The sequence below is a fragment of the Myotis daubentonii genome, chromosome 19 (genome assembly GCF_963259705.1).
Source record: "Myotis daubentonii chromosome 19, mMyoDau2.1, whole genome shotgun sequence".
Taxonomy (NCBI): domain Eukaryota; kingdom Metazoa; phylum Chordata; class Mammalia; order Chiroptera; family Vespertilionidae; genus Myotis; species Myotis daubentonii.
The window spans coordinates 14729479-14751730 of record NC_081858.1 but is presented as its reverse complement, the minus strand read 5'-3'; the positions used below and the strand labels follow the sequence as shown (position 1 = coordinate 14751730).

The 22252-nt window shown below is 56.8% G+C and overlaps 1 protein-coding gene across 3 annotated transcripts; it reads right to left on the bottom strand.

The window, feature by feature from the left end:
- Positions 1–2457: 2457 nt before the first annotated feature.
- Positions 2458–21693, bottom strand: TANGO2 (transport and golgi organization 2 homolog). 3 transcript variants are annotated; one of them, XM_059677018.1, is made up of 9 exons: positions 21584–21693; positions 14210–14306; positions 13565–13653; positions 11535–11654; positions 10626–10740; positions 10000–10070; positions 6850–7003; positions 5421–5525; positions 2458–3511 (listed from the first exon to the last, which is right to left on the bottom strand). In XM_059677018.1, exons 2-9 carry the CDS (start codon positions 14263–14265, stop codon positions 3391–3393), a joined length of 831 nt encoding a protein of 276 aa, XP_059533001.1. In that variant the 5' UTR covers positions 14266–14306; positions 21584–21693; the 3' UTR covers positions 2458–3390. The 3 variants fall into 3 exon arrangements, with proteins under 3 accessions (XP_059533001.1, XP_059533002.1, XP_059533003.1); XM_059677019.1 differs by lacking the exon at positions 21584–21693 and adding an exon at positions 21496–21530; XM_059677020.1 differs by lacking the exons at positions 10626–10740; positions 13565–13653; positions 14210–14306; positions 21584–21693 and having other exon boundaries at positions 11514–11620.
- Between the last annotated feature and the right edge of the window lie 559 nt (positions 21694–22252).

Here is a 22252-nt window from a genome sequence, read left to right as displayed (position 1 = left end):
TTTGTGGTTACTTTTGGTCTTGGAATTTGCAAAACCGCCATGCAGGCCTTCCCTGAACTAGTCAGGTTAGCATGTGGCCTTTTTTTCATACGTCCATAGTTCTATTTTTTTGAAGTTTGCATTCCTGAGCTGGTCATGCCTCCTCATTGACTTGCCTCTGCATCTGTCAGCTCCACACCTCTGGCCTCCATGCCAGCACATCTCAACTTGGCTGTCGTGGAGCCAGAGAGTAAGAGAAGTTCATCTGGTGAAAAGGGCATCTGAGAAAGGGATGGATGAATTCCCCATTCACCCAGGAGAAGAAGACCCATGTTGGGGAACTCAGGGACCAAATGCATCCGGTGGCAAGCAGAGAAGACTGGCTAAGCCATGCCAACATCAGGCCCAGGACTTCCTGGATGGTATGCCAAAAGTGCTTCTAGAAGGCATCAGATTCCTATGGTCCTAGTACCCTTCTAACAGTATAGGGGCCTCACTAAAAGGCACTAAATAAATGGAGGCTTGAGCAACATCAGCACTATATCCTTGATTCAAGGCATCAGGATATAGCGGTAGGCAAAAGAGGAAAGGTCCTAACTTCCTGGAGCTCTCCTGATAGGGAAACACATACACAATCAAAATACATAGTATGTCAGACAGTGCTAACTGATATAGAGAAAGAGCAGGGAGCCAGGCAGAGAAAATGGCAATTTTAGATGGGATGCCCCTCCAAAAATCCCTTTAGCAACAGTCTGCAGAATGTGATGGAGAGTGCAGTTGGGATATTTGGAAGAGGAGTTATTTAGGCAGAGGGGACAATGAGTGCAAAGGGCCTGGGGCAGGAGCTGTGCAGAAAATGTGGCCATAGCAGTGGCAGGGGCTTAAGTGACGTGAAGGTGGGAGGGGTGCCAACAGCAGGATGAGGCCAGAGTGGGAAGACACTATGGCCCTGCAGGGCCAGGCACACATCTTGTCCTCTTCATGCTCTTTCCTAGCCTCATGGCTCTGACTCCCATGTGCTCTGGGGACTGAGGGACTGTTATAGTGCAAATCTAAGCCTTGGTTTTCTCATCTGTCAAGTGAAGGTCACAATTATATCGTTTTGCTAGGAATGCCATAACAAAGTACCACAGATGAGTGGCTTCAACAACAGTTCTGAAGGCCTGAAGTCTAAGATCCAGGTGACAGCAGGGCCATGCGCCCTCTAATGGTGCTGGGAAAGATCTGTTCCAGGCTTTTCTCCCAGCTTCTGATAATTTCTTGGTGTCTGGCAGCATAGTCATCGTCTTCATAGGGCGTTCTCCTGTGTGCATGTCCAAATTTTCCCTTTTTTATAAGGACATCAGTCATATTTGCTTAGGGCCCACCTTAATGGCCTCACTTTATCTTGATTACTTCTAATATGGTCCCATTCTGAGGTCCTGGGGTTAGGATTACATATATCTTTTGGGGGCACAAAATTCAACCCCTAACAATCACAGAATTACACCTTGAGCTGCCTCTTCCTCGGGGGACCCAGGCTATTGGGGAGCCCCTGGGCAGGCTAGACACAGAGGAGGCCATGACACAGGTGGGGAAGTTTCCCTTGATGCCCACCCCTGGGGCAGAGGTGAATACCTTTGGAGGCTCTTCAGTGGCTCTGCACCCAGCCCAGTGGTGCCCTACGAGGGTGGACATGCCTGGCTAGGGTGGATGCTGGTGTGGGCACTGGTCCACGCTGTGGGGCAGCCCGCTGAGGCAGATAAAGGGTGTCGGCATAGAATGAGCAGCCAAGTCGGGCCTGATGCAGGTCCACATCCCATAAGCTCTCATTTCTCTGCGATGGCCAGAAGTGAGTGTGGGTGTGAGAGGCACACCTCTGCCTGTCTGGCACAAGCGCATGTGTGTGTATGCCTGGGAGCGTGTGTGTGTTCCAGCAAGTGTGCACACATCTATTGCCTGTGCCTGTGTGTGCCTGTGTGTGTGTGCCCCAAGTTGGGGGTTGGCTACAGAGGCACAGGGAAGCCTGGGTCCTGGCATTGGACGTGTGCGACCCCCTTATGCTTGGCCCCAAATGGGGATAGGAACTCCCAAATGCTTGCCCCCAACACTGGTCCTGGGGTTGAGGCAGACTCCATTACCCTCTTACCTTGAAACCCACTCCACAGTCCACACCAAGTGCAGGTCTGACCACACTGCTCCGTCAGGGGGCTCTCGGGGGCTCCCCGCTGAACCTGGATACATCCCTGGCTCCTCGGCCTAGCTCAGGAGGCCCTGCCACTGGCACCTACTATATCCCATGTACACAGGCTCTCCCGCACCCGGGCATCAGCCCAAGGGCCCGCCTGGTGCTCAGGAGACCGTGCGCAAAGGAGAAAGTGGAAAGAGCCCTGTACTATCACCTGTGCCACAGGAGCTCCTGCAGGCCGGAGAGCAGCCACCAACCCCGCGCACACAACAGCTCCATTTGTCCCCGTCACACAAGTTAAGCACATGGAATGGATGGACTCACCATAGCCTCAGCGTTTTATTGTCAACGTCTCACATTCAGGTACAGATTCCTGTGAAGTGTGATTCGCCTAAAGAGGAGGGATGGGCAGGGGCTGGCTGTGTCCCCTCGCTGAGATGGGCCTGCCCAGAACCCACGACCAGTGGGCAGGGAGGGCCTGACAGGCTGCTGGGGTGCCCAGCACACGCAGGACTCCAGTCACGGGACAGCCCCATGCACACGGGACCACTGGATCCACCAACCAGACTGTGCTTCTGTGATGAGAGAAGGTTTTCCTTGGTTCTTCCTCATTCCTCATTCAGAATGTGGCCAGTCTGTCCTCCAAGAGCCGGTCTGGTTGTCAGGATCTGGACCATGTCCAGGAGAGAAGGGGACACTTCTAGACAAAGGTCTACTCCTGTTGTTTTTGATCAAAGCCAAAGATCCACTGGCCAGAAGTGAGTGTGGGTGTGAGAGGCACACCTCTGCCTGTCTGGCACAAGCACATGTGGGTGTATGCCTGGGAGCGTGTGTGTGTTCCAGCAACTGTGCACACATCTATTGCCCGTGCCTGTGCCTGTGTGTGTGTGCACCATGGGTGTACATGTGTGCCTATACACCTGTAGGCATGTATGTAAGCATGTGCCTTGTGTGGGTGTCTCTATGCATAGGGAGGGGGCAGGGCCAGGTGTGCCGTGCATGTGTGAATGCACCTGGCCCTGCCCCTGACCTGGCTGTGTGGGACTTGCCACTCCCACTGGCATAAGGATGGACTTCGAGCTGGATACTGGGACACAGACAGATCACACACAAATCAGAGCGCCCTGGTGCTGAGAGATGCTGGCCAAGTCACACACAGGCAGTGCCTGTGCTGTGGAAGGTTCCCATCCAGTCCTCAAGGCAGGGCCTTACAGGAGCCTGCTGGCTGCGCTCAGGGGGAGGTCTTAGCTCTGCAGCGTAAACTCGTGGGTCCTGGTCTCCCAGCGGGAAGGGTCTTTGTCTAGCATGCTGCGCTCTGTGAAGGTCACATGGCCATCCACGTCCACGAGGATGACCGTGTTGGTTCTGAAAGAGAGCACAGGGCCCACATTCAGCCCGCTGCCCTCGGCCCCGGCCCACCTGTCAGCGCCCCAACTGGGGTCAGATCTGAGCAGAAGGGGCAAGTCCACCACACCTGGGGCCTGTGCTAGGCACTCAGCATGCCGAGAGGCAGGTCGCAAACGAGCAGCAGCCTTGGGAAGTAGAGGGACCCTCTGGGGTAGCTGGGCACTGAGCCTGGTGGGGCCTGGAGCTCCCTGGCTGGCCCCCCAGGATGAAGCTTGATGACTCCTGTTGCCTCCACTCTTACACACCCCCAGCCTTCCCTGCCCACCCTCTGTGGTACAAGTTCCAACCACCCACCACTCTCACCAGGGTGAGCCCTGGGCTCTCCGGCAACGCCCAGCACAACTGCGGACATTCGGCCACACTCAGCTCTTCCAAGCGGTCAGCCTGTCAACTATTTGGGGCCCGGGCCTTCTTTCACCTAGAAAACTCCTCTATGTCCTCCCTCGCCGCCCCCACTACCCTGTTCCAATGCTCAACACACCTGTCCTCCTGCCTGGCCCTCCCCACAGTCAAGGTGGGACCCAGCGGCCATGCAACCAGACAGGGAGTAGACCTGGCATTCTGCCTCACACACCAAGTTCACACGAGCACATGGTTTAGTCAAAAAATAAGCCTATGATGGCGGAGGGCTTGAGGGAATTATGCCCCTGCCAAGGAAAAAGCCGCCCAGCCAGAAAGACTGCCATTCAGGCGTGCACCCCTCCCGGGGCCTGGGAGCATCAGTGCCGGCATTCACACCATCCGTTCCCCCAGCCAGAGGGCTTGAAACGGTCAGTTCCTGAAGGGTAGAAGGCTCAGAGGGGCCTGCTGGTCACCAGGACTTCACATGCCCATCCCCCTGCCTGATGCCCTCAGCATCAGCAGAGCCTCAGCCATGTCACCGTAGAAAGGTTGGCACACATCCTCCTGGGAGAACCACCTAAGGCAGCAATAACCCAACCTCTCCCACCTGCGGGGAAAGGAGGGGCTTGGCTCACTCAATCTCAAACGACCTGAATCCAAAAACCAGGTAAATGTGTGACATCACCCTGACATTAGTCAGTACTGGTCACGGCCTGAACACCTCTTCCGAGTCCCTGGTAGCCATGGGCCCCCAAGGGCACGGCCCATCCACCACAGTCACTGCAGGTCCCCAGCCTGACACAAGGCTGGTGCCCCTGGGGCCGGGTGCAAGCTGAGCCTAGGCAGATGTGGCTTGCACACGAGGCTGTGCTCCACCTCCAGGCCAGGTAGGCCAGGCACGCGGCAGCAGCACTCCTAACGCATCTGGCTGGACCCCAACCTACCCTCCTCTGTGCCTCCCAGCCACCTCTAAGTACAGCATGTGGGCTGCCCTCTGATGGAGCCACGTGGGCAGGCCAGGACGCCCAGCCGCACACCCAGGAGGGAGGAAGACAGGAAAGGAATTTGCCAGGACAGCTTCTCCCTCCTGGACATTATCATCTCGCGGCTGAGACATTTTCGCCTTTCCTGGGATACGGCAACATCCCCGGCTGAGGTGACCTAATCCTGACCTTGGTCACGCAAAGAGCGTGACAGGCCCAGGGACACAGGCAAGTGAAGGGAGGAGCCAGACACTGGGGCCTCCAGGCTGACAGGGATTTGCCCAATGCCATCTTGGCCCCCTTGTGGCTGTGTAAGAGGGTAGGGGGCAGCCGAGGACCCCCTCTTGGGAAGCAATGGAAGCCTCAGGGGCCTTGTGCCTGGTCTGCAGCACCCCTGGAGCTGGCATCTGCTCCCCCCACAGCCCCCTGAGCTGAAACGGCATCCACTTCTAGATAAGGCAGAGGCTCTGGGATCCGCAGAGCTCGGGTAAGGCCAGGTTCCTGGTGAGACAGGACCAGATGCACCCAGCAGCCCGCCGTACCTGGTGCCGTAGCCTGGGCAGCGCACGCACACAGCCGCATACTTGCTCAGAATGGGCTGCACATACTCCCTGCCTTGGTCCTCAATGGCCGGGTCTGGCAACTGCCTGGAAGGACAAAGGAGGGGTCACCACCCCACCCCCACACCTGCTGCCCGCCCGCAGCCTTGGAAGGTCTATTTTGCACTTTTCTGCTCAAAGGCTCAAATCTTGGTCAAGACTTTCACTTAGGACTCCGTGGCTGGGCCTAGGCGACCAGACAGCGGTTACTGGGACAGCACCCCCTGCCAGGGCCACCAGGAGCTTTCCCAGGACCCAGGACCCAGAACTCAAGACTCCGAGGACATGAGCACCTATGAGCTCAGTGCTAGGAAGGCTCTGCTGGACCTGAAAATGCCTGGCATCTGTTTGGTCAGAGCTGTGCAGCGTCCTCTGCAGGGGGACAGAAGCCACCCCGGGAGCAAGCTTGCCTCCTCCTCTCAGTGGGGCCTGCATCCGTGGGGGGCGCTGCGGGCAGGGGCCAGGCTGAGAGATGCAGTCACCTGGCCACATATGCTCCTGCTTATGCCAAGAGGTGCCCTATGGGCATCTCTCCACGTGACAGGAGCCCACTCAAGCCCTGCAGCTTGCTGGCCACCACAGCTGTCAATAAAAGCAGCCAGGGCCTGTCATGGGCCAGCAGGGATGACGGACAGTGACCAGGCCGGCCCAGGCAGGGCTTCCCTGAGGGGTCAGCTGTGCTGAGGCGGTGCCCTGGTTCATGGTTCAAAGAGGAGAGGGAGGGTGAGCCAGGGCAGAAAGGGGCTGTAGGGGAGAGGAGCAAGGGGCAGGCTGTGGGCGGCTCTTCTCAGAGGCCATGGGCATCTGGGCAGGACACTGGCCTGGCCTGAGTTGGGCAGAGGAGGGATGTGTGGGCCGTGTTGCTGCGTGGGAGGAAGGTAGCTTGGCCAGCACCTTGACACACACCCCTACCCCCACTGGGATGACTGAAATATGCCATTCCATGCAGAGACCTCTGAAGTGCCTCAGGGAAGATGGGCCGGAGACAGCTTTTCCCAGGTAATATCTGGGTGGGCCTCTATGCCACAGCTCCTGTGTGCAAACAGAGGGGAGCCTCCAGCTCCTGTGAGCACCACCCAAGCCCACATCAAGCTCTGAAAGCACAGAGCTTCCCAGCACACTACTGGCCCACGACTGCCCCATCTCCCATCCTCAAAGGCCCCCATCGGAAACCTTACCTGTCCACAGGGACAGGTGGGAGGGGGCAGGGGACAGCGTGTCAGCATATCCGTCAGGTTCTCCTTCAGCTGAGGAGCTGGCCCCCGTCACCTCCACGGGCCTCACAGGGCAGCAGAGACTGCCTGCCTCTCTGCCCCAGGGCCAGAGTGATGGGGAGACACTCTGCTCACCCCAGCAGGACCCACCCACTCACGCCTCCTCGTTGTTGAGCACGTCCAGAAGCTGGGCCACGAGGACTTCCTTAGGGAGGGCCTGGCTCCGCTCCACAGCCTCCAGGAAGAGCCGCTTCCCAAAGCACAGCTTCCTCCAAGGCGTGTCCAGCAGCGCATTGCTCAGCCCATAGGTCCCTGCAGAGAGGGGTCCGTCCACCAGTGCAAAGGCCCCACTGCCTGAATTTAGGGTAAGCTCCCGCCCACCCACCCAGCACCAAGCAAGGTGCCAGGATACAGCTGGGGTCACGGAGGCCAGGCTGCCCCACACTCCAGCATCTTCTCTATGGGTACTCCCAACCATCGGCATGGCCAGAGGTGGAAAACTCAACATGGTAGGGCACCAATAGGAGACTGCAAGGTACAGAGGCCAAATGGCCTTGACAATAAGGAATACACAACCTGAAATCCAACTGGGCAAAGGAAAGGGGGAACCACCTCCCCATCTCACTCTCATCCCTCCCTAAGCTAGGAAAAGGCTTCAATGTGTGGGTCCACCCGAGCAGGTCAAGGGTGGGAAAATCACAACCAGAGGCCAGGAGGGTGACTGCCCCAAATGGATCCTGGCTCACATCAGCAGGTAGAGAACCCACCACATCACGATAGCCCCACCTAGTGGGCATGGGCAGGGCCTCCTCTACATGCTGGCAGGGACCCTGGCTGGGGGAGCCTTAAGGTCTTGACACAAGGTTCTCAGAACAAGTTCTCGGTGGTTAATAGAAGGCATCACAAAAAAAGGGGTGGGGTGGTTCTCATGTCAAGAGAAAGAGAGAGAGAGAGAGAGAGAGAGAGAGAGAGAGAGAGAGAGAGAGTGAGTCATGGCCTTGAGGTGGAGAGGTTACAGCAGGTAGCAGGGGTAGGGGAGCTCAGAGTCATACGTCCTGAAAGATACACTGAGGACAGGGAGTCACCACCCACTCCAGCTACCAGACTTTCCAGGCAAGAACTTGACTAAGTATGGCATGACTTCAGCAACTTCCAAGGAAGACAGCTCTGGCTCTGCCAGGCCCCCATAGCCACGCCACCAGCCCAGAGTATCACTGAGCTTTATCTATCAGGAGTGATGGGAAAGGCCACTCATCAGTAGTGCTGGGCATCTGGGCCGCCACATGCAGAGAATGGAGTGGAACCCCTACCTCACACCATATACAAAAATCAATTCAAAATGTCCCAAAGACCTAAATGTAAAAGCTAAAACTATAAAACTCTTAGAAGAAAGTATAGGGGAAAAGCTACACAACCTTAGATTAGTCAATGATTTCTTAGCTATGATACCAAAAGCACACAAAAAAACAAAAGAAAAAATATAAAATGGACATCATCAATTTACAATGATGCACTTCAAAACTTTCTCGATCAACAAGAAAGTAAAAAGACAACTCAAAGAAGGGTAGACAATTTTTGTAAATTATATATCTGATAAGGGACTAGACGCGAGAATATATGATGAACTTCAACATAAAAATAAAAATACAAACAATCCAATTCAAGATCTGAATAGACATTTCCTCAAGGAAGATACAAAAATGACTATTAAGTACACGAAAAGCTGCTCAATATCATTAGCCACCTGGAACATGCAAATCAAAACCACAATGAGATACCACTTCATACCCACTAGGATGGCTGTAATAGAACACACACACACACACACACACACACACACACAAATAGACAATGACAACTTTTGGCGAGGATGTGAAGAACCTGGAACTTCCTATACTGGTGGGAATGTAAAATGGTGCAGCTGCTTTGGGAAACAGTTGGCAGTTTCTCAAAAGATTAAACAGTTACTTTATGATCCAACAATTCCACTCCTAAGTATATACCCAAGAGAAATGGAAACACGTGTCCACACAAAAATTTGTAAGAAATGTTCATAGCTGCATTATCCGCAATAGCCAAAGGGTAGAAAAGAAAACCCAAATGTCCATCAAGGGATGAACAGAGAAACAAAATGTAGGATATACATGCAACAGAATATAATTCAGCCATAAAAAGGAATTAAACCTAATTCATGCTACAACATGGATCAACCTTGAAAACATGCTAAGGGAGAATAGGAAAAGCCACGGAGACAGAAAGTAGATTGGTGGTTGCCAGGGGCTGGGGAAGAGGAGGAAAGGTTATGGTTTCTTTTTGAGGTGATGAAAACGTTAAATAGCAGTGATGCTGACAACTGCACAACTGTGTGAATATATGAAAATCCACTAAATGGTACACTTAAATGGGGGAACTATGACATGTGAGTTATATATGCTAATTAGCCATTACGCCCTGAGGTGCAACGACCAAGCGCATCAGGACCAGATCACGAATCAGCAGGTGGGCCAGGAGGTACAAGTGGGCTGTGGAGAGCTACAGGAGGGGGCAGGGCAGCAAGCCATTAGGAGGGTAAGGGGGGAGAGGAGCTGGGGGTGGGGAACTACAGGAGGGTGGCAACGACCTACTGGCTACAAAGGCCACAGAGAGCTACAGGACGGAGCAGGGCAGCAAGCAAGCGGGAGGCAGGAGAGCTACAGGAAAGGGCAGGGCAACAAGCTAAGGGCGGGAGGGGGGGGGGCCCCCCGGAGGGAGCTACAGGAGGGCGATGGAGAGCTACAGGAGGGTGGCAGCAACCTACTGGCCCACAGATTCATGTACAGGCCTACTAGTATCTCAATAAAACTGTTATTAAAAAGACAGTGACATGGACCAGGCGAGGGCAGGCTCAGGGATGAAACAATAGGATGTAGGTGAAAAGAATTTCTTCCAAGCAATAATCTAGCAAAAATCAAGCATCTCTAGTCACAGAGTCCCTAGCACTGAGAACTGAGGGCATCACGGAGACCGATTCCAGATGCTTCCACAAAGGCCTCGGGGCCGATGCATAGAATTTGGGGGCGGGAGGGGGTGGCACTCTCTGTCCTTTTGTGCCTTTTAGTTTCCCCGTTTTCTCAGGGCGGTCCCAGGCTCAGCGCTGGGGGGAGGCGGCCTCAGCTGAGGGCAGTCTGTCATGTAGGCCATAAGGTACACAAACAGCCAAAAAGCAGTCTCAGGAGAGAAATATGAGCGGGCCCTAGTCTCTGAAAAATACAGCGGTGTCCCCATAGGAGCAGCCCCCACCCTGTCACCACCCACCAGAGCAGGCTCACCTGGCGCCAGGACAATGGGTTCGGGCTCCCCCTGGTTTCCATAGTAGCAGAAGACATCTCCCTTCTCTGTGCTGTGAACAGGAGGGCAGAGAGGGTCATACAGGGGCCCCGGATCGTGCAGACCCCTCGCTGCCTGGCAATCGCCACAGCCCTATCCCCATGGGGTCCCAGAGCGCTCCAGGGCCACTGCCAATTGTGCTTGCACCTTCCTTCTCCAGCCTGGGGCACCTCTGCCTCCCAGCGAGCAGTGCAAGTGAGGCATGGTCCCAAAGCAGAGGGCTCCTCAGCCATAGGCACAGGAGAGGACCTGGGTCCGAAGGGCGGGTGTTGGCAGGGGGCATGCCCTATACTAGGAGAGCGCTCTGCAATCATGCTCCAGTTCCCCGATGGCAGGAGCCAACAGCCCCCACACCATCACAGGGAGCCCCACTGCAAAGCTCTGCTTCCCAGGTCCCCACGGCAGTGGGTCTGGGAGGGGCTCAGCCCTCAGGGCGCTCACCAAGCCGGCTAAGAGAGGCTGCCCCAGATGCCACGGCACCCAAGCTGAGCAGGGGCAGGCTGAGTCCAGTCCCAGTCCTGTGGGGGCACTCAGTGGGCTGCCACCCCCCCTCCCCCAGCAGACTCACCTCAGGTCGGCTGCTAAGAGGTTGAAGCCGTTGTACAGGTGACCCTCTGTGGAGACCTTCTTCAAGTAGGAAAAGCTGTCCATGTCTGCGGTCAGAAAGTGGGCCACCAGTTCACCTGTGAGCAGGGAACAGACATGGCAGAGGCAGCAGGCTTAGCTCCCTCCCTGGGGAGAAGGATGGCCCCGCGGGGGCTGGCTACACCTCACTGACCCCACAGCCAAGGAGGTCGGCATAGAGGACTCTGCTTTTATTGGTTAAAAAAAAGTTCTCCTGCCCTAACCGGTTTGGCTCAGTGGCTAGAGCGTCAGCCTGCGGATTGAAGGGTCCCAGGTTCGATTCTGGTCAAGGGCATGTACCTTGATGGCAGGCACATCCCCAGTGGGGGGGGGTGCAGGAGGCAGCTGATTGATGTTTCTCTCTCATCGATGTTTCTAACTCTCTATCCCTCTCCTTCCTCTCTGTAAAAAAATCAATAAAATATATTTAAAAAAAAAAAAAAGTTTTCCTCCATTATGCCCCCATATGGAAGTCCAGCATGAGGGGGAACGTCTTTAGTAGGGACAACGTGTGTCCCAGGAACTATCCTCCCACGGGCATCTGCTCTGCAAACATTGAACAGGGGGGACAATGACACACAGCCAGAGTGACACATTGCCTGGGGACAAGTCTGAAACACATTCCCTGAGAGGCGTGAAAGGTCAGTGTCACGTGGGCCAGACCAAGGGTGGTGCCCACAGTGACTGGCAGCCAGTGGATTACAGGACCCAGGAAACACGCCCTCTCCCCCATTCCAGCTCCTCCTCCTGCCTCTGCACATGCCCAAGGAAGCCCCCACCCCAGGCCCACCCCCGAGGCCAGCCCCCACTCCTCTAAGCTAGCCCCCAGCACCCCGCCCCCGCCCCATGGTACCTCGGCCCCTCGCATCTGGGTCCTGCCGCGGCTGCAGGTAGTTGGTGAGCGCTGCCAGCTTCCCCCGAGTGCTGATGCCCAGCCATGTGCCTCCTTCCTTGCCCTCCTCCATGTCGAGCCCTGGACAGACGCCAGCATCACCACCAGCAGTACCCACCCTCTCCCTGTGTCCTGGGCAGTCGAACCTCAGTCCCACAGCCCTGGCTGTGGGACAGGGGATCTGACTCCACAGGGCGGGGCAGCAAGACACTGGAAAGATGCCCTCCCCATGCTCCACCCCTCAGGCCAACCGATGCCAACAGCATCCTGGAGCTTGGGTTGGCACTGGGCCGGGAGCAGAGCACCAGCTCCATCGCGGGAACCTCATCCTGCATCGGGTGCGAGGGTGGCTGGCTGTCCTCCTCCGGCAGAAAGCACAGGACCCTCACAGCGAGAGCTTCATTGGGAGCCCGGTGCACATCCAGGCCTGCAGCGCACCCACCCACTGCCTGTTCCATTGACTTTGGTGTGTTTGCCCCTAAGCTGCGTGCAGCAGCCACTGGGCTCACCCAGCCTGTGCTGCAGCTAGGCCTCCCTTCCACCAGGCAGGTGCTCCTTCTCAGCATGCCAGGGGCCTCCTCCAAATCACTACAAAGGATGAACAATTCAGAGTGGCTGGAGCTTCCCAGCCAGGACTGGCACTGACTCAGGGGCAGGGTGCTGGCCCAGGTGCCAGGGTAGGGTGGAGCCCAGGTGGTCAGGATGGCCCAGGTAGTCTAACCTTTCATCCAATCCTCATCTACAGGAATCCTGGAGAGGTGCCTCCTGCCCCGCTACCCCAAGGCAACAGCCCCTCACCCCTCTCATCCCGAAAAGCCCCCCTCAACACACACACACACACACACACACACACACACACACACACACACACTTCAGCCTCCTTGTGTGCATCAGCGACACATGCAGCCTGCCCTATCCCCCTTCTGTTCTATCCTAGCCCAAGAGGGCTGGGACCCAGCCTCTCCTCCCTCTTGCACTCAGTCATCTTGAGTCCCCACTCCCAGCCTCTTGGCAGCTTTCCCCACCACCTCTGAGACCTCCTGCCCAGGACAGCGCCCTGCCCTGGTCCCCCCACTCCTGTCCTCCTGTCACCCAGCACCAGGATGGTCTAGCAGTGCTTCCCTCGCACCACTGCCCAACCATCGTCTACACAGGAAGCTCCATAGCTGAGCCTTTAGACACTGCAGCCGGAGCAGAGCACACGCTGCCTCCCTGGGCCCGCGAGGGCACCCTGCCCAGCACACTGGGCACCCTGTCAACTCTGCCAGGCTCCCTTGTGCTTGCCTGGCACCTGGCTTCCAGGCAAAGGGACTCCTGGCCTAGCCAACACCTGTCTGCATGCCCTCCAAGTCAACCCCTGCCCACCCCATGAGCAGGAACTTCTCCCTGTCCAAGTGGCTCAGGGAGGCTGTGGGCTGGGTGGGCAGGGGACCTGGCTGTCACCTTCACTTCTCCTCCACAGGAACCCCTCGTGAGGCTCCCACCCAAAGGTGCCCCAACCAAACCTCTGCTCCCCAAATTCAGACCAGCTCTCACTGGACCAAGGGTGCTTATATGTAAACAGAAACGTGTGCAGAGATAAGCACATGTGTGTGCATACATATGTGCGCACACACACACACACACACACACACACAAAACAATGATGCTGCACAAAGCGATAGAGGGTGGACTTGCACCCTCACACCAATACAACTGCAGGTCCACAGGGAACATGTGGATCCAAATAAAACCAACAGATCCTTCCAGCTACCTCTTGTGGGGACCCACGACACATGAAGCCACGGGGACAGTGCTGGGTGGACAATTCTGGGGCTGGCCAGCCCAACACTGTCCCGGGACCGAGACTTTGGAGCCGACCCCAGTAGACCCATCAGTGTCCACTTATTCATTCCGAACGCACACGGGGAAGCAGCACCGTAACTGCTAGGGCCGTCTGGGGCCGGCGCTTCCTGCCACGCTGTGGCCACCCACCACGAGGAAAGACTCACCACTGAGGATCTCGTTGTTGTTGCCCCAGAATTCTGCCACCTTGGATGGCCTGTGGTAGAATTCATCCCTGTTGGATGCCAGGATGAGCCTGAAGAAGAAAGCACGACTGAGACTCTCAGGTCAAAACAGAGAAGCCACGGTCTTCTCTCTCTAGTTAACAAGGAAAACTGGCCTCAGTAACAACGTGGGCAAGTCCCAAAGACAACAGGAACCCGCACCCTGACCGCATTACCCAGACCTCTCCTGGCAACACAGACCAGCCAGTGCAAGTGGGGCTCCCGCACCCCAATTCCGCTGCCCCCTGGTCCTCTGTCAGACCACAGGGATGTGCCGCTGCCGGGACCCACTTCACTCCTCCGTCCCGCCCACGCAGGCATCTTTAGAGGCTGAGTCTTAGCGTATGTGTACAATCTGTACATCGGCTCAGGGTCTTTACCGCCGAGGGGCATTCCCTCCAGCGCCCACGCTGAGTGACCACGGTCCGAGAGGCACTGCCAGGCCTGAGCAGCTCGTCCCAGGGCCGCCCTCCCCCCGCCTGGGCAGCAGCGGCATGCCTTTCCTGCCTGGGCCACCTACATGGCTACTGTGGCCTGTGGGGCACCCGAGGCTGAGCAGATGGCGGCAGACTCGGAGTGAGGGGTTACCTGTACGCATTTTTGGAAACAGGGCGAGGATCGAACTTAAAGAAGATGATGCACATCGGTCCCTGAGGGTGGCTTTGCTCACACAGGGTTACACAGTCTGTGGGAAAAGGAAAAAAGAAAATGATTTGAGTAACCAGCAGACAACAGATCCACCGTCCCAAACCTGCAATGTTCTTTGAACAGAACCAGCTCTGTAATGCCCCTGGCCTTCCCTAGACATGCCAGAGTCATGTGCCCAATGGCATGACACTCACCAGCACTGCACAGCCGTCTCCCTGCCAGCACCCCACGGGCAGGTGGGCGGGCAGCAGGGGCTACAGCCACAGAGTATAAAACAGCCATGGAGGGGCGAAGGCCCAAGGCTGTCAGCACGAACACAACCTCAGCTGAGAGCCACTCTGAGGCTGCCTAGCTCCTGGGGCCTTCTTGTGGATAATGCCAGGGTGTTTCCATCACTCCACTCCCTTCTGCTCACTGCTCTGGCTGGGGTGAGAGGTGGGGGGAAGGACTGACTCCATCACTATCTCCACTGGTTCCCACAAGCCCTGGAGGGACCCCCAGGACTTGGCCCCCCTGGCCCCTTCAGGTATGGGCAAAGGTAAGGGCCACAGGGGAGCTACCTTTGCCCTCAGTAAAGCCTGTAGCTATGTGAGGTGTCGCCATGGTGACTAGCAGAAGTGCAAGGTGCTAAGGGGTGTACAGCCATAGGCGATGGGCTGCTGGCCACCAGCCCGAGCTGACAGGAGCGGGCTGGGTTCCCATCCGCGGGCACCCTGAACATCCCAATATTTGTGGGCAGCCTGATGGAACCAACATTCTTGGTAAAAACTCAAAATGCTTGAGAGAATGTGAAAACATCTTAAAAGCAGCCAAGAGCTAACTGGTCATGTAGACTTTAGCCAACATCTTGGAGAATGTAGGAATTCAGAGATGGGAGCATTCCTGCCCTGGGGCACTGGCTCATCTGGGCAAACCTGGCTCTGGTGACCCTGGGAGTGAGGGACAGAAGACAAAACCCAGGACTGCCTCAAGACGGGACCTCGTAGGAAACCCTCCAAGGGAAGCCGGAACCCCGAGGAGCAACATTCAGAGGGCGAGGGTGGGCTATAGCCACAGCCACCAGGGGCGGCAGGGACAGCCTACAAGGGAGGGAGTCCTTGGGGAGCTCCGACAGTGGAGCCAGGGCCACACCAGGCGTCCAGGAACCCTCACGCCAAGACGTGGTTTGAGGAGTCCCACACTGGCAGTGCCCCCGGGCACCTAGCAAACCAAAATTCTCATCTTCACCCCAGACCTCCAAGAAGTCTCACAAATAATTTCTAGGACAAAGCAGTGCACAGTCAGAAAGAACCGCCTAACAGAGCAGAGCACCAAGCACAAGAACCAGCAGAAAGAGATCCCCGCACGTCTCGTAAACTCACCACACTCTGATCACAGAAAACAGGGAGCTTGGGAATATCCACAGAGAAAAAGGGGTTCACGAAGCACCAGAAAGAACTTTCCCAAGTGGGAGGCATAGATAACCACGAACTACAACTCAGCAGTGGATTTAACTGCAGGTTAGACACAGCTTATGATGAGTCAGCAGAATCATCCAGGATATGGTGCAGAGATAGGAAGCATGCTGGGCCTCCCAGGACCCCAGGTGCCCCACCCACCAGGCACAGCTGACAGGGTCCCCAGCATTGCCACCTGATCCTAGTCCGACACAGAAGACACAAGTCTCCTCACCCCAGAGGAGCTGGTCTCTCTCAGGCATAAGCATGCTCCAAGCAAGGCCGGCTGGCGGTGTCTGTGGCGCCCAGGCTGCCTCGGTCAGTGTGGTACGAGCCCTGCCAGTCCATCCCTGCCGGAATCCCACTGGTCCAGAGCCCCACCGGGACGAAGGGCTATTCTGAAGGCTGTTCCACTAAGGATGTGCCACTCCGGACTGTCAGAGGAGGAGGCCATCATGTCTCCCTGGACCTACTGTGTCCCTCCCTGAGCTGCGTGCCTGGCCACTAGGTGAGGCCACTGGCAAAGGGCAGGTCTGGCCACTGATGCTCACAGGCCATATAGAGACTCGGCTGCAGGACCCCGCTGTCCTAGCTGGTTCAAGGGAGTGACAGATCAGCCTCCAGGTGTAGCAGGGAGGGTTCTGTGGTCTAAGGAAAGGCCGCCAATGGGTCTCCAGGCAGCCTTGTGCCAGAGGTGTGGGCACAGAGAGCCCAGGGCTGCAGCCTCGACGAAAACGCAGTCATTGGGAGGGAAGGACCAGAGGAAAGCCAGCCCCTGGGGAGGGGACCATCAGGAACTGCCTTTCTCTCCAATCCCTCACCCCCCCACTCAGCCAGGCCCGCTGCCCACAGGCCCCTCCCCTTCTTTGCTTCACTGCCCACCTGCAGCTGGCGGGGATCCACATGTGTAGAGCAGGGCTAGCACTTCCCACATGCACCGGAAGTCCCTGCGGACACCTTGAAGTGTGAAGCGAAAGGAAAACGCCCTCTTCAAACCGAAGCCAAGAGCTTCCCATCCTATCTAAGAAAGCCAGTGGAAGTCTTCCCAGCTCACAGCGCGGCGAATCTGGCTTTGCCCCGGTCTCACCACCTGGTGATTCTGAAGCACAGGAAGAGTGGGTCTCGGATTTGGCGCGGGTGCTGGCTACGGAGCACAGAAGCTTTCTAGGCACTCACAGCCCATCTGCTGACAGCGCTTTTGAGAGTTCTCCTGGCCAGCTTCGTCCTGCTGCTCACTCCCTGCCTCTGAATCACCCGCTCCAGCTGGCGCCTCCTTCCTCCTCTCCTGCCTCAAGGAGGAACAACAGGGCTGTTTCCAACAGCCAAGTGGAGCCAGGTAAACTGCCTCTGTCAGAAGGCTCAGGCTCTTCAGCGAGTCAAGCTTCAAGCCTGACTCCGTGTGGCATCTCACAAGAGCACAATGAGAAAATGACAGGCAGGCAGGCCTGGCCAAATCAGGTCAGAGTAATATGCCAAGAGATGCAGCGATGACTGCAGTGGCTCAGGCAAGGGCCACGGGGAACATAACCAGGCACCGTGATGGACTGGTCCACAGCCTGCTGACCAACAGTGAGGATCTGCTTCCCTGCTCCCCCCGTACTCTCCCCCCGGCCCCCCGCCCCAGCACAGACAGGTGGGTGAAAGGCAAGGTGAGCCATTGACCTCATGGAGGCCACTGGGAGAGGAGGCCAGAGGGGCTGGAGGGCCACCGAGAAGGCCTCATTGTCACTGCCAGCCCGGATGGAAAAGGACACAGCAGGGGGACCGGCAGGCCTCAGCACTGCTGGGGGTGGTCCAGTCCCTACCTGGCTGCCCGCCTCACAGCATAATGCACTGACTGCTGCCACCCACCCAGTGCCCACCAGCACCACCTCCTGCAGCGTTTGCACCAAGGGCGTCTCCCTTTCCCTTCCTCCCAGCACACCTGTCCTCTCACACCCGAGGCAGGCTCATTGGCCCAGCCTCTCTGTACCCAAGCCCAAGGCTCCACACCTCCTGCTGGCACAACCAGCAGCTCCTGGGGGCCAGCGGGGTCTGTGGTTGTGGTTCCCACTCCCGGGTCGCTCAGAAACACACTCTCGTGTGGAAAATTTCCCAACTCTGCACAGCGAGCAAAAGCCCCATCTCCAGTCAGCTGTGTGCTTTCACATCTTTCTCAGCAAAGTATGAGGCACAGGGCTATCTGACAGGTGGAATGTCATTGCCCATCTTCCTTCCCCATGACTGGCTATGCAGGAAAATGGACAAGAACAGACCCAGCCCTGGCTCAAAATGCCTCAAAATAGGGACCAAGCACTGCTGGGCTGCTGCGACTTCTGCACAATAACAAGCTGACACCAAAGTCACACCAGGTGTGGACGGGGGGTGGGGGGACAGAGGGGTGAAGGGGACCTGCTCCCTGATTGGGATCACTTCCCTTTACCAACTAAAAAGGCAAGCAGGGCATCTGGTCGGTGGGGAGATACTAGGTCAGAATGTAGCAATGCATGGCAGAGACGCACGCCAGTGAATGACGAGGTATTTTTGCCATAACACAGAGCCAATGGGGCAAGACACTCAGGAAAGTGAATCTCCCGGTTCACATCCAATAAGCATAAAAAAAAAAAAAATCAGGCCCTAGCCAGTTTGGCTCAGTGGACAGAGCATTGGCCTGTGGACTGAAGGGTCCCGGGTTTGATTCCAATCCAGGGCACATGCCCAGGTTGTGGGCTCCGTCCCCAGTGTGGGGCGTGCAGGGGGCAGTCCATCGGTGATTCTCTCTCATCATTGATGTTTCTATCTCTCTTTCCCTCTCCCTTCCTCTCTGAAGTCAATAAAAATATATATATTTTTTAAAAAAAACAGTGTCCTATCCAGCTGCACATGCTAAGGCTCTGGACAGAGGTTAACTGGTCCCTAGAGTCAGGTCCAATTTCATTACGCCGAGCACGTTACACATTTGGGAATACACTTTTAAGTCTAGCCAGCCTGTCTATCTAGTCTTGAGGAGCCGCGCAGAGGATGGGATGGCTCAGGCTTCACACATGATGGCTGCAGGGCCAGGCACCACCTCCCCACCCTGTAACGGTTCCCAGGGGCAGAGCTGGGAAGCATAGGCTCGCTGCTCTTTTCACTTGCCGCCTGAAGTCCGCCTAGCGGTTGCCAGCAGAAGAGGTAAACACACATGGGTACACAGTGTCGCTGTTCCCAGGCCTTGGCCGAGAAAGCCCTGACGTCTGTAAATATTCTAAGCAGCCGGCCTGCTGCAGTGCTCCACCCTCCTCACCACTCGGGGACTGAGGACTCCTCGATCTACACTTTGTCGTTTTGACTGTTCAGTGGCATTTCACCATTGACAAATGTTCTACAGTGATATGCTCTCCTAAGATCTTTGAGATGTTTTGGGAGCAATGATTCAGCCTCACACCATGTGTCATTGTCCCTTCACAGTTCAAAGGAGCAGCACAAAGGAGGGACAAAGGTGAGCACTGAGGAATGCTCCAGTCATGAGGTGGCCCCTGCACCTCGGCCTCTCCTGCAGGAACCCTCGCTTCCCCGCAAGCCAGCCAGGCCTCACAGTGGCCCCTGTGGCCCACATGGTTAACACAGGAGAAAGGGGCCACCTTCCCCCCAACCCTTCAAAAGAGGATGAAAGCAAGCGCTAAAGTTGGCATGGTCCTGAAGACCTCAATAGATGAACCCAAGGAGAAGCAGCCACCAGGAGATGGGGGTCGGTTTTTTACTTTTAAGTGCGCATATATTTTGCAATCTAAAAAGAAAGCTGCGCCGAAACCGGTTTGGCTCAGTGGATAGAGCGTCGGCCTGCAGACTGAAAGGTCCCAGGTTCGATTCCGGTCAAGGGCATGTACCTTGGTTGCGGGCACATTCCCAGTGGGAGATGTGCAGGAGGCGGCTGATCGATGTTTCTCTCTCATCGATGTTTCTAGCTTTCTATCTCTCTCCCTTCCACTCTGTAAAAAAATCAATAAAATATATATAAAAAAAAAAAAGAAAAAGAAAGAAAGAAAGCTGAGCCAGGCTCAATGGCTGAGTATCAACCTACGAACCAGGAGGTTACGGTTTGATTCCTGGTCAGGGCACATGCCCGGGGTTGGGGGCTCGATCCCCAGTATGGGGCATGCAGGAGGCAGCTGATCAATGATTCTCTCTCATCATTGATGTTTCTATCTCTCCCTCTCCCTTCCTCTCTGAAACCAATAAAAATATATTTAAGTAAATAAATAAATAGAAAGTTGACAGAGAAAGGAAAAAGCTGCATTGATAATATGAAAGGGCAGCTCAGTAGTTCTGGGGTGGCCTATTTTCATAGACCCATCATCGAACCGCACTGTCCAGACCAACGGATGCCAGGCTCTGCAGTGCTGTCCTCACGTGCCGACGGAAATGTTAGCGAAGGATGGACTCTGTTCTTGAACTGGAGCATCAGTGTCAACATAGCCCCGCTTCTAGAAGCCTCCCAGTTTCCCTGCCCCGGGGCCTGTTTCTCTCCAGACAGGCTCTGGGGTCCCCTCATCTCCTCAGAGAGCCTGCCCTTTCTTACGGAGGCCTGTGGTCCGAGAACACAGCACACGGTTGCACCCATGGGGAAACAGCCAAAATGAGAGTCATCAAATGAAAACACGAAGGAAGCATGGGGCAGAAATAGCAGCTCAGGGGCTGGGCCGCCGAACAGAGGGGCTGGCCTGTTGCCTGCGTTCAGGGAAGGACTATCATCACCACACGTTGGAGCAGGCAGCGGCCTGGTCTGAAGATCCTGCCAGTCTGTGGACACATCAGAACACGAAGCTGCAGGACTGGGGTATTAAATAGTCAGGGGCCTGAGGGTAGAAGCCCCAGAGCCAACCACCCTGTCCCACGGGAACGCTGGGACCCTGGAGAAGAGGGTTGGAGGCGGACAGAGGCTCTGCTGTGTCCACCTGCCTACACAACACAGCCATCCTCTCCAGTTGCCACCTGACAGGTCACGTGATGCAGGAAGGCTCCTGGGAGAGAGACCCAGAAGGAGCAGCGGCACCAGGAGCCAGCCCCGACTCTATGTGACCTTGGGAACACCATTTGCCTCTCAGCCTGAGTTTTCTTCATTGTGAACAGTGTTTGGTCAATGAACACTTGCCCCAAAAGGTTGCCCAGAGGACCCTCAAACAAGTGTGAGAAAGCTCTTCCAAAGCACTGCCAGCTGGAGACACCTCTGACAGCTGCCACCACTTCACATCTGCCTCACAGAAGAGGGTGCTGAGCCCAAACAGCAGCAGCAAAACAGCGGTCAGCAGGTCTGGAGCAGGACAAGCCAGGCCTGTAACCCAGCATGTGATATACCCGCTGGAGGATGAGGGCCTGAGGCTCAGAGACCCGCGCCCCCACCCCTGATGACCTGGGGGGAGGGTCTGACGCCCCAGAGCCACCCCAGGAAGGCCTTGTCCAGGCGAAAGGATAACCCAGCATTTGCTGCCTACTCAGACATGCATCAGCTGTCACCCCGCTGGCCCCGCGGCAGGACGCAAGGAGGCAGCAGCGTGACTCAGGGCTCCGTAGCTGACCGACACCGGGACCACGCAACTCCCAGCACCGACAGTCTCTGCTTCCCTGCAGCGAGACCAGCCCTGCCTGCCAGTAGCCCCCGCATCCCATCCTGGCGGGGATCCCTAGAAACGCCTTTCAGTAACGGCGCGGGGCCGTTCGTCAGCCGGGGTTGGTTTGGTCTCCCCGGATCTGGCCGCTCGATTTCTACTCCACGCCTCAGGAAGGGGAAACTCAAGCAGGGCAGGGAGGTACCACCCCGCCCCTCCGCACCCGCGCCTCCAGAGCCCAGCGCCCCGAGCCCAGGCCCGCCCCGCAGGGAGCTGAGTCCGCCAGCCCAGGCAGCCAGCCGCGCACTCACCGCCTCCGCCGCTGCCGACTTCCGGGTGCCCCGTCCGCGCGCCGCCGCCACCGCCCAGGTCCCGCCTCTGACACCATTCGCGCGCTCACCATTGGGTTGCCTGGCGAGGGGCGGGGCAGTGCGCTACACCCTGGGGTACGGTTGGCTACCTGCGCTGTCGCTCGGGGACTGCAGCCTCCCGGCGCCCCGCCCCCAGAGCTGCGCCAAGACTCAGGTCTGCGCCTTGTCTGGGGACTTGTGATCCCCACGGCCGCCCAGCCTTCTACGCATCCCGGCCCTGGAGACGCCCGCGGGAGTTCGCAGCTGCTTGCAGCCGCCCCTGAGCTCATGCCCGCGAGGATTCGTGGAGCCGCGGCCTGAGCTCCAGAAGCTTATGGGCCACCTATCCACCCGAAGGCTCGCTGGAGGCAGTAACTACGGGGATGCTCACTTCCGGACCCGCCCCTCAGGCTGGTTACTTGTCGCCCTCTTCCCCACCCCCACCCCCAGGTCCATCCATTATGGGCCTCTGGACCTGGCCATCCTCTCCACTGTAATCCTGATGCCTTGACATCCCTGCCATGTTCAGGACAGACCTTCGACTAGGCATCCCAGGCCAATCCGGCCACCATAGCCTATGAGCCCGCCCTGGAAGCTGTTCTGCAGGTCCAGGCCCCAAAGATGAAGGGC